At 33.2% G+C, this 17,423-nt stretch overlaps 2 protein-coding genes across 4 annotated transcripts; both read right to left on the bottom strand.

Annotated features, from left to right (window-relative positions):
• Positions 1 to 686: 686 nt before the first annotated feature.
• Positions 687 to 11,658, bottom strand: LOC141661781 (uncharacterized). 2 transcript variants are annotated; one of them, XM_074468786.1, is made up of 4 exons: positions 11,496 to 11,658; positions 2,602 to 3,197; positions 1,626 to 1,801; positions 687 to 1,518 (listed from the first exon to the last, which is right to left on the bottom strand). In XM_074468786.1, the coding sequence occupies exons 2-4, from the start codon at positions 3,190 to 3,192 to the stop codon at positions 1,065 to 1,067; spliced, it is 1,221 nt and encodes a 406-aa protein (XP_074324887.1). In that variant the 5' UTR covers positions 3,193 to 3,197; positions 11,496 to 11,658; the 3' UTR covers positions 687 to 1,064. The 2 variants fall into 2 exon arrangements, with proteins under 2 accessions (XP_074324887.1, XP_074324886.1); XM_074468785.1 differs by lacking the exon at positions 11,496 to 11,658 and adding an exon at positions 6,410 to 6,681.
• An 816-nt stretch (positions 11,659 to 12,474) lies between these two features.
• On the bottom strand, positions 12,475 to 17,259 carry LOC141661780 (uncharacterized). 2 transcript variants are annotated; one of them, XM_074468784.1, is made up of 7 exons: positions 17,092 to 17,259; positions 15,449 to 15,921; positions 14,646 to 14,734; positions 14,451 to 14,541; positions 14,270 to 14,341; positions 14,033 to 14,143; positions 12,475 to 12,964 (listed from the first exon to the last, which is right to left on the bottom strand). In XM_074468784.1, the coding sequence occupies exons 2-7, from the start codon at positions 15,905 to 15,907 to the stop codon at positions 12,674 to 12,676; spliced, it is 1,113 nt and encodes a 370-aa protein (XP_074324885.1). In that variant the 5' UTR covers positions 15,908 to 15,921; positions 17,092 to 17,259; the 3' UTR covers positions 12,475 to 12,673. The 2 variants fall into 2 exon arrangements, with proteins under 2 accessions (XP_074324885.1, XP_074324884.1); XM_074468783.1 differs by having other exon boundaries at positions 15,449 to 15,915.
• Between the last annotated feature and the right edge of the window lie 164 nt (positions 17,260 to 17,423).

Raw genomic sequence — 17,423 nt, 5'->3', positions numbered from 1 at the left:
TGTCTACACATTCGATCCGCCAAAGCTCGAATATTATTTATAATATTCAAATTTACAATCAAATGCAAAATTTAATATTTACGGGACAACAATAGTTTCAACTTCCAGCGATCCAAAATGGAAGGTATGTGACACAAAAAATCCCCACACAAGATTCCGATTTGCAGTATTACAAATTTCAACTTTGACGGCATTACTAAAAAAAACACTAGAAGTATTTGAAAATGAGAACACATTACAGTTACACGTCAAATATGCAAAAGAAGTACTTCCCAATCAAGGAAAGAGTTAAAAACATTGGACTTGAATCCGACTTCATCATCAACACGAAACACAACCAGAAATAATACAAAACACAACTGGATCAACTCGAATATGACCCGGAACAACTCGTCTATTAGTACTATTTGATTTGATCCATCATGCATTTACACCTGTGGATGCTTCCCCTTTGACCTATCTTCTTTGAATTTGATCAAAGATCCCAAAGTTATTCCCATTGTGACAAGTTTTAGCTAGTTCACATGTCAAGACCGACTCTCTGTTTACACTGATCAAATGAATGAAATAAAAACAAAAAAACAACAGGGGTGCATGTACGGACACCAAAAATGAATGGAAAAAAAAACAGAGCGGTGTTTATATTACAGAAGGAGGCAACTAGATAAAAGGATAAAACATCAAAAAATTGCAAGGGGTTTGCTAACTTCATTGCCGCTGAATTGCAAAGGAAATGAAATTCCGGTATCAAGTTTATTTGGAATGGTTAAGCATGTCATCATAAAAGCATCCTCATAACTAAACAGTCTCACATACCTCAATCTGGGGAATCCTGTCAACCAGTAATATTACCGATTGGATTCCAATTTTTCTACAAACACCATCTGCTGTCAAGTAAGGGTTTTCCACCTTTTAACCAAACTATATCTACATTTATTTTAAGAAAGCAGAAGTCTTGCTTAGCCTGGGCAATTCTGTCCACAAAACAAGTCTTAAAAGTTCAATTTTTTTACAGATAGTAGCAGCCCGTACTGTGGTCCTGAAGGACCAAACTTTACCCCTGACTAGGCAGATGCCCATTCGAAGTACTGGCAGCGTGCACCTCTAGCTGCAGTCCAGTTTCCGCACCCAAAAAAGCAGCTACCTTGCTTTGGGCCAGGCTTGCGGACCATGCCTTTGCTGCTTTTAACTCCACAGTAACAATAAGGAGACAACTGAATCATAGGCACATGTGCATCCTTCAGTTTCATAGGGTGATATGGTGCGCAAGGCAGGTTTTCAGGTAGATGCTTCCATGCCATGGAATTTTCAGGTGACTGGTGCATCATGGAATTAGTGATTGAAAATTTGAATCCCTTGCGCATGAGGAGAGCAAGTAGTCGAGCAGTATTCTTGGCATCATCCAAACCGCAATGAGCACGACCTTGCCATACCAAGCCTGCCATCTCAACCGCCTCCTTTAAGTTGCATCTCTGACTACCAAAAACCTCCTGGAATGGAACTTTCAAGTTGATCCAACTGTTCAAGCACCAAGTTTAGAGATGTGCACACATATATTTAATTAATATTCCATAACAAATTCCAAGAATCTAGATAACATTATTTCTTCTAGAAACTCAACTAACCGGTCAAAATAAGGAGGTTTGCGAATTTTTTTGTAGCGGCACTCAGATTCCAACATCACCCGGCAATCCCAGTTAGACCAGGTGACCACAGTAAAATTAGTGCTTTTTATGCCCCTTTTCTCAAGCCATTTATCATGGCGGAGGAGAGCCTCGCTTAAAGTAACACCTCGGTCAACCTACACAAACACATCATATAAGATTAAGCTTATAAATTGCAGAAGCTTTGAATTGCCCCAGTTCAAAAACCCATGCCAAATAAATAATTCAGAAATAAATGTTGCGACAATAACTAAATCAGATGCCACTGATGGATAGAAGTACAAATGTAAGCTCGTATAGCCATGGTTTAAGACTTCAGAGCATTCAATAAGGGAATAATATTGAACAAGCATAGAAAAATTGATGATAATATGGAGCAGTTGTGCTCTATATTTTAAAGCATAACATATATGAACAGATGGCAGACTAAAAAACTAAAAAACGTGACCACTTCATTGTCCAAGTCTGATTTTCTACTACAACTGGAAGGAAGAAGCTACATTTATACGGCTATAAACAGATAACAAAACCCTCAAATCTCATTTCTTTCTCCACTCTAATTACACATGTTCTGTTCTTCTGTAGTTGCTTTTCTAAATAACATTTAGCCGAAATCTGATGAATGTTATCTAAATAACAATTTGTTAACTTCCTTCTCATCCTGTTCCCTCTCCTTCCTATTGTTTTCTTACAAGGCACATGTGCGCCAGTAGACTAGCAAATAGCCGGAGTACTTGATAAATTAGTGCATGGGTAACATATATATTTCTGGAATGCCATGAACTATAAAATGTACTTATATTTAAAATTGCAATTTAATATGAAGACATAACGAGACATGTGCAAGGGCGAACTGAATAATGAAGATATAAAGAGACATGTGCAACAGCGAACTGAACTGAACTAATAATAAAATAAAACTCAACTACATACAAACCTGAATTTGTTGAATCCCAGTCAAGTCCTTGCAAAAATCACTCAGCATCTGGTTACATGTTGGACGCACATAAGTTTGGAAGCAAGCTTCCAGTTGACCAGTCAAGCTGCTCACTATCACCGAAGGAAACTCAATTATCTCTTGTGGATGAGGATTTTTGGCCTTGTCACATGTAGCTTCAAAATCAATTACCACAAAATAGTGAAAATCTTGATACTGATGGTCAAAAGGGTATCTTTGGGGAAATATATTGATGGGGGCCTGTTGGAATCGACTGTCCACTGATACAGGGTACATTTGACCATCAAAAGCACTCATTTGACACAACTGCACATTGTTGGATTCAGGATGGAAGTTTAACCACGGGCTGTAGTCGTGTGGGTGATTATTTCCCTTGTAGCATGTGTTAGAGGATTCAACTAACTTCCCGTGTGGTCCCCGGTCTGTTTTGACAACTTCACCGCTCTGAGGAGCGTGACTTTCATCTTTGACTTCTACAGTTCGTTCTGCCAGATTCCCACTACACTGTAGAGTGTATGGGTGTCCCATACCCTGGAGGCCCACAGGGGATGCCTCACAGGACCTTTGCATAGTTTCTGGTTTCAGAGTTATCAAAAATTATACACGTTTTAGGATGAGGTATCAAAAATTATACACGTATTAGGATTCTTTTAACTACATGATTGAAAAATGCTGTTTTGATATAATACACAATATTGAAACAAATACCCAAGAAAATGACCTAGAATAAGTGAAACAAATGAGTACACATATCGAGCATCCACCAACCAGTTACACCTAGAAATCAATTAATAAAGAGAACAATTGATGACTCCAAAAAAGAAGCATTCGAAAAAACTATATCTAAATCAAATATATTTTCGTTGTCAAACTACCAAGCTCTGTCATTTTTCACAGGTTAATCTCCCAAAAAGGAAAACAGAAAAAATCCTGACAAGAAACCTCCTAAAAATGAGCAAGAGAATATCTCAATAGTCCATACATATTCTCCTCGTCGTAAAACAATACTTATAAATCTACTTATCAAATATTTTCCCATGGACGGACAAATCAGCATTCAACCATCCTGCTAAAACAAACAATAACTTTTTTTTCCATACGATATTAAGGCAAGATCCCTATGAATCAAAGAGAGAAAAGAGAGAAAAGGTATTGTCAAAAAGAGAAAAGATCTGAATAATTGTCAAAGAGAGAAAAGGTTGCGACTAAATCTTGGATGTGGACATTAAGAATTAAGGAGGAAGATAGTTCTTACGGCATAGATAAGTCCCATGTGAAAAAAACCATGGGCCAATGTATTGTCCCGCTTATTTTTACGTACTTTTATGTATCATTGTATATCACTTTGTACCTAGAACACACATATGTGTGCACCCACAAGCCGGAGGTCTTTTGAGAAAACAGCCTCTTGGGTAATGCTGCATACAGTATACCCTCCCCAGACACTGTCCTAGGCAGTATATACTAGGTACGGTTGATTGATTGATTGATCCCTATGAATCGAATCATTAGTTGTTAGTACTCAAAGACCGGACAACATCTTCAAAGGAAATATGTTTTGAAATATCTTGTACTTTTAGTTGGTTTAAAATAAAGCAAAAAATATCTATTGACCTTGGTCCTTTGGATATTTTGTATATAACCCAATGCTACACAAAATCAGGGCATAGATTGTTTAAGCAGAGCCCGACTAATTGGTAAAGTGAGACAAAATCAGGAAATAGATTGTGTGAAATTGGTAAAATCAATGGAAAGTGCACTTGAGAGAGAGAGAGAGAATTGTTGAAGCAGAGCAAGACAAAATGGTAGAACTTAGAAGTGAGACTAATGGGTAGATATGCTATTAACAATGTTTTTGGCTAGGCTTTTGGGTAGGTTTCTACTTTTAGTTCGATAAATATAATGTTTTTATGCTTCTAAGCTTGGAGTAGAAGTGCTGAAGTTGATGCAGGACAAAATTGTAGATACGATGATTTATAATATAAAAACAAGAACAAAAGATTAAATCAATAAATTATACGATTCTCAAGAATACCAATATTATTCCCGAGAAAAGTGTATATTCAAAACTTCGTAATGTGGACAACTACATCACTATAAAAACCCTAGCATTAAACCTAATGGACTAAGACCAGCAAACAATTGGGCTTTATTGTAAACAAACTACTTCATAAAAAACTCCTAACCCCGCATATAAAATAAATAGATAAATACATTATTTTTCTCTACTTCAAATAAATATAAAGTAATTAAGAACACATAAATTAATTCCTTATTTGCGTTTCTTATTAGAAGTGCATAAAATCTATTCATCTTTCACTCCATCTTGCTCAATAACATAGCTAATTTCGACATTTGACTCTCTAATATATTAAAAAATGAATAAATATAGTATTAATAAATAGCTCCAACAATCCTTCCAATTAATAACTAATCTATTAACCACTTCAAAGGTACCGCAGTCGCCTAAATTCACCTAGAAAATGTAGGACACTAATTTGAACACCAAAAAGTGGTTTTTTCTTACAAATATAACTTAAACTCTTGTACTTGACTCAATTTATAATGGATTTTGGTTGCTAGAATAGAACTCAGACTTTTTTGTCTACCTTTCCCTGAAAAGAACATCTAACTTTGGTTTGGAATATAAAACCAAGTTCCCATTTGCATTTGTCTAGCATTGGTTCATCCGCTTTAATTCGATTTCGTATTTCAGCATTAGCATTTGCACTGCACTATATTTACATGCATTATAATCCTCAAGGTAGAGGTTTTTACAATTATTTCAGCAAACATTAACTTTTTTCTTATCTTATTTCAAACATCTAAGGTTTATGTTGTTGTCCACTATCCTGACTCCTGCATCACCCCAAATTGAAACTTACTATCAATTACACTATATTTCTACTAAACCACTAAAACCATCTTTTATCGGCTAAAAACTAGAATACTGATGACCATATACGATAAGTATCAATTACTATTTTTTAACTATGTTTACTATATTAGTGTGAAGCACGGGCCTATACATTAATATTATGAATAGATAAATTTTAAATAAAAATTAACATATATGACATAATATATCCAATTAAAAATAAAATCAATCGTACATAAAATATTACTATCTAGTATCTAATAACCCATCCATTCCCATTATTTTACTATCTAAGAACAAAGAAAAGAAAATAACTATGAATAAGCCGTAGAAAACACACAAACCCAAAGTGATGCAACGTCATCCAACTGAAGAACCACTACCCTTAGGATTTCTGGATTGGGGATAATATAAATCAATGCTTATTAGCATTTCATTAATTTGTCCTACAATACAAACCAAAGAGAACGCTAAAGGATTTCATGATTAAAAATGACAATTACCGGTGAAGAAATACTATTAGATCAAAATACTATTTTCAATTTTGAAACATAGTTTGTATCTACTTATGCACTTAAAAATAAACATAAAATATCAATGGTTCTCTAAATTCAATTGGCTTTTCCAGTCTTATACATAAGCAAACTTAACACCGATACAAAATCACATATAAAAATCATAAGGGACCAAATTCGAGGGCATCTATAAATTGAATTGAACAAATCAAACAAACATGTAATTTCAAAAGATACATCTCACATAATTTTTTATTATTAAAAAAATCGATACCGACTTTATCGCTAGTTCATTATTCCAGTCAGCAACAAAATCCTATTATAGATGTATACATAATAATTGTGTTCGTGTGATTGAATAAATATGTGTGAAGATAAGGAAATCAGGATATACGCGGAATTGTGTTGACCGGGCTGATTTGAAGCCCTTGACAACGATGAAGATCACCACTCAGATAAGAGTAGAGGTTCCATGGATAACGATAGACGTGCCATAGATTGCGATCTCCACAAGGAGGGTAGAGATTCCATGGATAGCGGTGAAGGTGGGATAGATTTCCCTCTCCACCAGGAGAGTAGAGGTTCCATGGATAGCTGTAGATCTGCCATTGATTGCGATCTCTACAAGGACCATACATGTGTGGATTTAGAGATTATTTGGGTGGTGTTGGTACAAAGAGTGAAAGGGTTGGAAGTCGATAGCTTCTTTTTATTTCAGTTATTGAAATTGTACAAAATAAAGAAAGCTCGAGAAGCACTAGCTTTTCTTCCCCTTTTTTCTTTTTTGTCCTTTTAGAATAGAATAAGATAGGAAAAAAGAAAAGTAAGAACATATCTAGTTTCAAGTTTAATTTAACTAAATTATTAAAAATGTATCGAGTAGGTTCATATTCCGTGTCAATGCACAAAGATAATACAATATCTTCATATTATTTTATGATATTAAAGTTTTATATAATGTATTTGATATTTAATGTGTCTATTTACGGAGGATTTTATTAATGTTTGCAAAAAGATGTGAAAAAAGGATGGTTAAACGGAAGTATGAGGCTTCTTTTAATTTTAGTTATTGACAAGGTACCAAATAAAGAAGATTCGAGATGCACTGATCTCTACCCCTTTTCCTTTTTCCTTTTAAAATAATAGAGAGGAAAAAGGAAAAAAGAACAATAACGGAGAGAAAAAGGAAAAAAGAAGGGATGAACATATTTCGATTCAAGTTTGAATTAAATAAAATTTTGAAAATGTCCCAAGTAAGTGCCCGTGCATATTCCGTGTAAATGCACGAATGTAATACAAATCTAGATATTATATATTGATGATATTAAAGTTTTTTATATAATGTATTTTATAGTTAATATATAGATTTACATAGGATCTGGGCAAGGTAACGTTAATATAGGAGTGAAAGGATGGTTAAAAGAAAGTCATCGGTTTCTTTTTATTTTAGTTATTGACGTGGTACCAACTAAAGAAGACTCAAGACACACCGATCCCCCCGTTTCCATTTAGCATAAGAGGAGAAAAAAAAACATGTGTAGGTTCAAGTGTGAACTAAATAAATTATCAAACATATCTCCGAGTAGGTGCACATCGCGTGTAGATGCACGAATCTAATACAATGTCTACATATTTATTATTATAATATTAAACTTTTCTATAATGTATCCAATTTCAAAAATCTTGATTCACAGAGGATTTGGGAAATGTTCTTAAAGAGTAAAAGGACGGTTAAAGGGAAGTTGGTGGCTTCTTTTTATTTTACTTATTGACACGATACCAAATAAAGAAGACTCTAAACACGCTGACCTTTCTCCCACCTTTTTTTTTCTTTTTCTCCCTTTCATAATAAAGAAGAGGGAAAAAAAGAACACGTGTAGATTCAAGTTTGAATTATTTAAGTTATTAAACATGTCCCTGAAATGGTGCCCGTGTGCATATACAGTATCGCTGCACGAAAGTAATATAATATCTATTATCTAGATATGATTTTATAATTTTAAAGTTTTATTAAGAGTATTTGATATTTAATATATAGATATTCCTATTACCAATGATATTTTTGTACATAATCGCTATGTGTATGTGTAGTTGAATAAGTATTTATGTAAATAAAGGAAATTGTTTACATAGTATGTAGTTAAATAAATATTTGTAAAAGAGAAATGGAATTTAAGATATACGCTTGTTTGCGTTGACGGATCTTGGACGATACATGAGTCAATTTACGAATATTTGGATAATACAAGGAGTGAATGGATTGTTGATGCGAAGTTGATGGCTATATTTATTCTTGTAATTGACAAGGTGCCTAATAATGAACATTAGAGATATAGTTAATATTTGTGACTAACCTTTAATCCCCCTTCCCTCTCTTTTCCATTTAGAATAAGAGAGAAGAAAGAAAAAAATAGGTGTGGGTAATTAAAAAGATTATAAAATTCAACATAGGTAAACAAGGTAATTTAGAACAAGAATCTTATATAAGGTTGTGAAGCTTCGGATCGCCATCAGACCCGACCGTCCGTACATGCCAACAAGACACAACCCAAATTCAGACACAAAATCTAAACAAGTTTATCGATTAAGAATTAGACATGTCCGTCATTGGAGATATCAAAGTTTGAAAAGAGATTAAAGATGAGATTGGGAAAAGATAAATGAGGAAGGAGAAGAAAAGGGGGGAATAATGTCGATTAATTTAAAGGCGACTTAAAGGCGACGATGCAACATGGAAGAAAAGAGATGATAATGTAGAATTGAGTGACCCAATTGGAAAATGTACTAACATCTCCATTTATTCACAATTCAAGATAATAATGTATGGTAAATATTATATAAAAAACATATAATATGAAAGTACTACCAAAGATCAGGGATAGATTCTTATTAAGTACATCTTTTTTAAACTTTATTACCGACTACTTAAAGTATTATAAACTACTTCTACATGTTTATTATAACACATGTACAAACAAGATTTCAGCGCAAACTGTATTGACCTGCTATAAAATTAACAAATAAATTAATAAACCACAATTATTTAATTCTATCAAATTAATAAATATTATAGTATTCATTCATTCAATAAATTAAAATATAATGTATTATTTTAAAAAAACTAAAAAAAACTCCAACATCCAACACCACCCGTACAAAGATAATCTACCTTTATTTTATAATCAAAGATAATTAAATAAAAAGTTGGATACTTAGTAATCAATCAAAACCTAAGGATAAGTTACTTATAATTTATAATTAAAGAACTAAAAATTGAGTAGAATAATATCATGCATGCATGACATACTAAATTTAAAATTTATATTGTAAGATGTATATCAAAATCTATAGAGTTACATTAAAACCGGACAAAGAATAAACTGTAGGTACGTCAGGACCATGAGCTTTGTAAACTTTCAATTACGCATAAACTAATGATTGGTAGACAACATACGTTCATTATTATCTAATTAGAACTCTAATATTATCACACAATCTTACTTTGAAGTTTTATTAGAAGTCTATTACATTACAATATATTATTCACATTAAAAATATCTTAAAATTATAAAACTACAATAATATAAATATATTACACAAAAAATAAATAATATCGTATAAAAGAAACTCTTGCGATGCACGGTATATACACTATTACATCTATAATTTGAGTAATTTCAAAAAGTTATTACTTCTTACATAAATTATAATTCACTTGTTTAAATTACAGTTAGAGTAGATGATATGTATAATATATATAATTTTTATACAATAGCTGATTATTCATATAGAAAATGTACATCCTTTTTAGATTTCTATTAAAAAATATTTGTACCTAAAAGTTCCGGGAGGTTTCGTCAGTCATAATCTATACCAATGATTTCTAGGAGAAATGTACTTGGATTGATTTGCAAAGAATTTAGATAATGCTAGTATGAAGAGCGAAGCGAGTGTTAAGCACGATACTGAATATCAAAGATTCAAGATACAATCAATTATTTGTTAGTTACCCTTTCTCTCATTTCCTTTTGGAATAAGACTCTAGAAAAGAGAAAAAAGAAAAGAAAATGAGTATTCAAAAGCTTTGAGACGTGGGCTCAAATTTTAATAAAATAAAATATTAATTTAAAAACTCAAAAACTATATATATATAGAGAGAGAGATCCTCATGGCCCCATTTCGGTTTCACAAATTATTTATAAAACTGATTAAAAAATAAGTAGTTAAAGAAGTAGTTGCAAAATCATTGTACCTACAAGTATCTCCTAGGCCCATTTCGGTTTTCTCATTACAAAATTTGAACTATTATCATTTATTTGCATTTTTTTTGCTAGACTTTTGGTTCATAAGTTGAATACAACTAAGGACCTTGGTTGAACATGGACAACGAAGGGTCTTGAGGATAAAGACTACTCCTCATGTTACAAAGAGGTCCAAAATTTGATGACCCGGGTGGGTGACTGGGTGGCAGGGAGTAAACATGTATTAACTACAAAAAGAAGTATGAAAAAACCACATACCCTGAGCCTGTCTAAATAGGAGGTTGTTAGTTAGGGTATTATACAGGTATTTAGTGTTGATATATAGTCTCGTGGTTCCGCATGCTTAGAAAATAAATAACATAATCAAGTGAAATACTTGTTTTTGAAATTTAAATCATATGTAGTAAGGAATCCTATTTTTGCAAGAAGTGATTGCCTAGTGATTGAAATTTATAAAATAAGTCGAAAAGAAGTGGGGTAAAAATCTGAAAAATATTCATTTGACTTGGCGGAATAAACTTTTGCTATCTCGATTAAAAAGATTGCCTAGAATGCCAAGATCAAAATTTTAATCCATATCATTAAAAAAAATCCCCCGATAACCCAAGCACACACCACAAAATAGTAATCCACCATGGCATAATACAAGCACCAATTCTACTCAAATCCCCGCAAACCACACGTCTACCAGTAAACCTCTAACAACAAACTAAGACAGCACAGTTATCCATAATTTCTCAATTTCTCTCATAGTTATGATCCACAAAATTCTTTATGCATAAATAACACGTAAACGAAGTCCATGGTCTAAGCATTCTAATATCATTACACCACCTCTAAAATCAATCACGTTAACTACGAAACCACTTCCCCAGTAATTCAACCACCGCAAAGTCCAAAACAAACTTTTCCAGGCAAAACAATTTAAACATCAAACAAAAATCCCTAACCGAACTCAAAGTCGAAAACGCAACCAATAATTCCAAACACACATCACATCTCTGACACAGACATCAAATATTTATACAAAATCATCAAATCAGAGTATCAAACAATTCCACACATATTGGACAATATCGAAAACATGAATCAGGAAAACAAAAAAAACAACAAAATATGAGAACTTAGCAATTCAAAAACAACAGATCTAAACAAACAAAAACAAAATTGAATAAAATAAAAAAATAAAAAATATATATATGGAGGAAAAAGAGGCACCTAATATTAAATACGTGTAGGAGGATGCTTGTAGTTGAGAATAGAGATCATTATAATGATGATATTTTCCGAGTCAAATACAATAAAGCGGCCGGAAAAAGCTTCGCTCGTCGTCGTCGCCGCTGGTCTGTGGCGTGAGTGATATGTTTGTGTATATATAGTGTGTGATGATAATAATAATAATAATAATATAAGCACAAATTTGCTTCTAATTTTATTTTTGTTTTTTATACTGTTATATCTCTATAATACTTAATCAAAATTTCACCATTACATTAGTTTAACATTATGTTTTTTTATAGTGTGTGATTTTATAAATTTTCAATTTCTTGTGTTGTAAGAAACATTTATTTTTCTAAATTTTATTATTTTAGAATCCATATATTTTTTTTCTTTTCTTTTCTCTATCAATACTACGTAAAGCCCTTGCAAAGAGTTTCGTTGTTCTTTCCTCATAATTGTATTAAAAGTTTATTTTACATGATGAAGATTATGTATGTATGATAGACATGATTTTTTTTAATGCTTAAATAGAAATGATAAATGATTAAATGTAAGTCACATAAATAAATTTGTTGAAGTATACCATGTCCTGTTAGTTAATATATGACTAATTAAATTTTGGATAAGTGATTATGGGTAATGGATAACCATCTTTTAACTTGGAGTATTGTAAAGGGCGAAATTAGAGCCAAAAATTCATGAAATTTACCATGTTAATAGTCTTTTGGGGGTAAAAGATTGTGATTAATTAAATACCCTAAAGCTTGCAGTATTCAATTCTTTTTCATGCATATTTTTACGTCGAAAAAATGATGTACTTTCAGGAGTATGAGATACAATTTTTCTTTATATATATATATATAGGCTGATACATGAGTTGGCTTTTATGATGATGGATCACAAATACTAGGTGTGATGTAATGTGTTGTTTTTCTTATTCATGGTGTCTTCGTGTCTTTTTGTATAAGGCTGTGCATGAAAAACAAGCTATGAAATTTAAGAACTGAAGGACGGTAGCACCAAATTTGTCTTCATAGGGTACATCTTACTATTTTATGAAATAGGTGTCACTACTAGTCTGCATTAGATTAGATATACACTCAAGAAGTCACATTCTGTTACCAGATGATTAACATTTTCTTAGGTAGACAACCATTCCCGGATGGGTGGAAAGTTCATGATTCAACGGAAATGTCGGCAGTCTGTTCTTCAGTAATCTTCTGAGGGGATGCTTTGCATTTTTCAGTTTCCAGTTTGGGATGATCCTTGACCTTGCAATTTCCATTTGTGTTCCGTCCATTGATCTGATTCTTGATTTTAATGTTGCTTGCAGTGTTATTACCTTCTCTGTAAATGCCGAGGCTACGTCGATTGACATTCGCTCCCTTTTCTGCTGATGAAATAACAGCATCTCCACTGCTCCTTCTCCTTGTAAAGTTTGGTGATTTGGGGCGCGTCACTGGCAACTAGCACCAAACAAACTAGATAATGAAATCCCGTTTTTATGCTTAATGACAAAGGTGCAGTTTGACATACACAACAGTTAAAAACTTAACTACGGTAGTAATTATTCCCAATTTTCTGCTATTAAATTAGAAAAAAGTGCAAGTAAAACATAATGATAAAAGCAATCACAAGCTTATTCTTGACGATATTGCATGAAATAAAAACAATGTTCTAAAGTGTGAATTTGATAAAACTTCTAAAGTGTGAATTTGATAAAAACAATGTTCTAAAGTGTGAATTTGACAAGTTCATACTATTATATCTTATACCCCTAGGCTATGTTACTCGGACTCTTCATTTTACCTTCAAGTACCCGTGTCGGACACTCGACACTCGGACATGGACACTTTTTTAAAACTAAAAACATGTATATTTTTCAAAATATTTCCGAGTCCGATACTTGGACACGTATCCATGTCGAGTCCGAGTAACATAGCCCCTAGGGCATCTATATTTCATTTTTAGGGAGCTGATGCACGGTAGATGTGCGTAGTTCTCGACCTCCAGTTTCATCTATTATCTATCTAAATATGTATATTACATATATAACCATCTATATATACTTATCGACCTCACTAAGTATACAAGGAGAAGTGCAGCAAGTGTTAAAGGACGTCATGCAGTCTACAATTTACAATTTAAGAATAATATGGTATGCCGCCTTCCTGTATAGTGTACACAACTCTCATCCCATTCTGTCACTGTATTGTGGTAACCACACATAAAAATTTAATGGTACACCTTGATGGTGTAAATAGAGCGGGAAACAATAATCTATAGTTTTACAAATAGATAGGGATGTAACTTAAATTTGCCTTTTTAGTTCCATGTTTAGGTATATGGTAAACACTTGGTGAATCATCAACATAGTAAAATTATCTATTAAATATGTGTATCTGTGTACTCGATAAGAATATGAGTGTAACTCCTTAAGAAGTGGCAAGTAGGATGCACGTCATTTAAGCTGGATTAGCAGGGAAACAACTAGAGCAGAGATGTTTGACTATATACAGTTCCATGCCAAATACCTTTTTAGGCTCAACCTTCGGGGGAAGTCCTTCATGATAAAAATTAGGAACTGGTTTTGCTTTGTATGCCATGCTCTTGCGGAGCTGTTTAATTGCCGCTGCTTGCTCTTCCTAAATCAACATTTGAATTAAGAAACAAGTTAGGTTGGGTTGCTAAACCTTAGGATGATCACATTAATTCGTGCATTAAAGGTACATGCACCGTCAAAAACATTCATTCAAACAAGAGAAACTTACCTTCATCCGTGCCTCATATTCCCTCTTTTCTGCTTCCAAAGCTTTGTGTTTTTCCTCCAACATCTTGTAGAACTAAAAAAGCAGGAGTGAGATAGTGAGTAATGAGGTGAGAATGATCTTAAAAGTTTGAGAAATGATATACAAAAAAGAATTCAAAAAACTTAAATAAAGTTATACTTACCTCTTTGCGTTTAGCAATACGCCCTGCAGATGAAAATGAAGGGGCTATAGGAACTGTGACAGATCTGACTGTTCGAACGGAAGCTGCAGCGCTATGCATTGCTAAGGATAATTGTGCTTTCAAGATAAAAATAACATAAGATGCACTAAATGAGAAAGGAATATACTAGAGATGTAGGTCAAATAAAAAGGATACGAGGAAGCCATTGACCAATTATCCTCGTCATCGTAAAATTTTCTATGATCAGGCTGTTGTAGCTTCTTTGCGGTTGTGCGAGAAGGCAGCTAATGAAACATTAATAATCTCATTGTCAGCAATCCATCCATATACTTAATAACATAATAACAATACGAACTTTCTGCCAGAATTTACTTGCAAACCTTAGTTATCTGAAAAAATTGTTCATTTTACCACTTAATTAGGTAGTTTTGTACTACAAGGAGATTTAGTTCCTACTTCAAATTATAATTCAGTAGATTACACGCTGAAGTGCGTCAAAGTTGCAGGAAAAGAACCAACAACATTGGTCAATTTGCGCTTCACAATTCATGTATCAGTCTCCATATGATCAGCAATTTCATTTTTCTATTCCAGATATCAGGTTAGTAATCATAAAACCTAGTCAACGGAAGAAAATTGTATTCACCCCAGTGCAATCAAAGAAGAATATAAACTTTCAAGGATAAGAAATATATGAGCTACTTCAAGGTTAAACAAACTCATTATTATACAGTAGAACCTCAATAAATAAGTACATATAATTTATTTATTTTCAGTCCCGCCATAATAAAGGCTGTATTTTTTTAACCTTGATGAATTAATACACTTGATTAGTAGTTAAAATTCACCAATCCCAGTCATATTAATTTAAAGAGGTTTAACTGTATAACAATATTTATATTTCCCTTTATTTTACTATTCTGTCTTGTGTATGCAGCGAAAAGAGGGAGCACGTCTAGTCACTTAAAGTTGAGATTATGCAGAAAGATAGTTTTTACCTCTAAATGTTCTGCAGTCTTGGGTGAATGTGAATCTTTGATTCTCGGTGAACATCTGAGATTAGGATATAACGTTGGACCCGAGGCCTGTGTCCCAGTCATGTACCTAAATGACTGAGAAACTTTGGAGTTCATTTTGAAATTGTCAGAACCTGAGGCAGGTTTAATAGGTGAGCGTAAGGTCTTATCACCGGACTTCTGGGTGTCAGGTGTCACAGATTTCTGCTCTGGAGGACCAACCTCACAGTTAATGCTTTTAACACCACCTAGGAAATCTTGCTTGTCCTGACATTCTTTATCAACCAGATCTTCAACAATACAATCCTCTGCCACAATGTTTTTAGTTTCAGCACTTCCAGTTGTAATTTGCGAAGCTGTATCATGAGAGACACCATTTGACTTGACGCCCTTAGCATTGGGCTTTTTATCAATACGGATACCTGTACCGTTCCTTCCCATCACAATGCCTGAAACTAATTCAAGGTGTTACAAAGCTGTAGCCAGAAATATTTTATCAAGAAACACATTTCATGCAGTTATCTTTTTACAAAAACATGCATTCAAAAACATCTGAAAAAAAGAGTAAATAAATATATTAAAATGCCATAACATCAGTGACTCTAGGAAATTAGATACCGCTGATTTGGCTCTATTAGCATAAGGCTTCATGGATACCTATGATGTGCCTCACCTTCACCCTGCCCGGAAACATATATAAAACAAATATTTCTTCTAAACTCTAAAGACATGCCAGTCGTACCAATCATACCAATAGCAGTCACAAAGAAATGAGAAAATAAAAGGGGAGGAAAAATATAAAAGAAAGAAAAAGGAGCACCATAGTAATCAAACTAGACAATTTCACATATAAGATAAGATATAAAGATTCTCAAACCTCTCAACACATTTCGTAACATTTGAAAGCATTACTAGACAAAAGTATAATCCCTGCAACATACTAAAACAAACTATGCGAGAAAAATAAAACAAGATTATTCAACAACTATGAATCATGAATAACCATCTTACCCTATAAAATTACTTAGCCCCAGCAAAGCCAAATACATATACAGGAGTTTGTCAAATTCAAAGAAACTTTTAATAACTAGAAACAGGTGAATAATTGTTTGGGAGCAGTATTGATGTGTAGCTGTGATTGGTGTTTTGTAGAGAGTTATGGGTAAAAATGGCGTGTAGTAAACACGAGCTTGTATATATATAGTCACATCTCGGTTAATTATAACCTCCCCGATTTTTTAATTAAACAAGGTTATACTTGTCTCTATCATGATGTAAAATTATGAATGTTGTACCGTATGAATCATGAATTTTTTTTAATTAATGGAGGGTTATACAGTGTAAACAACAGCAAAATGCGACAACCCAGCAAAACTAATAAATCGAGATTCTACGGTATAAACAACAACAACAACAACAGAATGTGACAAAACACATAATTGGGTGAGAAATTTAGAGCAATTTAAAGTATTAGGTAAAGTACTGAAGAGAAACAAAAAGAGGGGGGTAAATACAAAAGCTCAAAAAACACAAAGATTGCATATAAAGTAGAAACAAGCACAGATCAAGAAACACAGATTAAAAAGAAAGCCTAAAAAGAAGAAGAGGGGTCTGGTCGTTCTTACAGTGAAGAAGCTCCGATCTGGTGAAGAGGAGCTCAAAATAACATAAATACAGAGCTTATTATAGTTACAGCACCAACGTGAACCCCACCTCCTCCTCCTCTCTCTCTCTCTCTACTTGTTGTTTCTTCAGTCTCTAATCTCGAAACCGTTAATCGTGCAGTATGGTTACTAAATCCTATTTTAATACAATACACTGCACGCTTGTTTGTGTCTATATTAATTATGCTCGTGCTTATGGGGCTAGTTAAAATTTAATCAGCTTTATATTTATTTTCATAGAGGGATAATGGGTTATTCTATAAATTTTTTCAAGTTGCATTTTAAAAATAATA

This window comes from Apium graveolens, chromosome 5, assembly GCF_009905375.1.
Source record: "Apium graveolens cultivar Ventura chromosome 5, ASM990537v1, whole genome shotgun sequence".
Taxonomy (NCBI): Eukaryota; Viridiplantae; Streptophyta; class Magnoliopsida; order Apiales; family Apiaceae; genus Apium; species Apium graveolens.
This window is presented reverse-complemented; position numbering and strand designations above follow the sequence as displayed.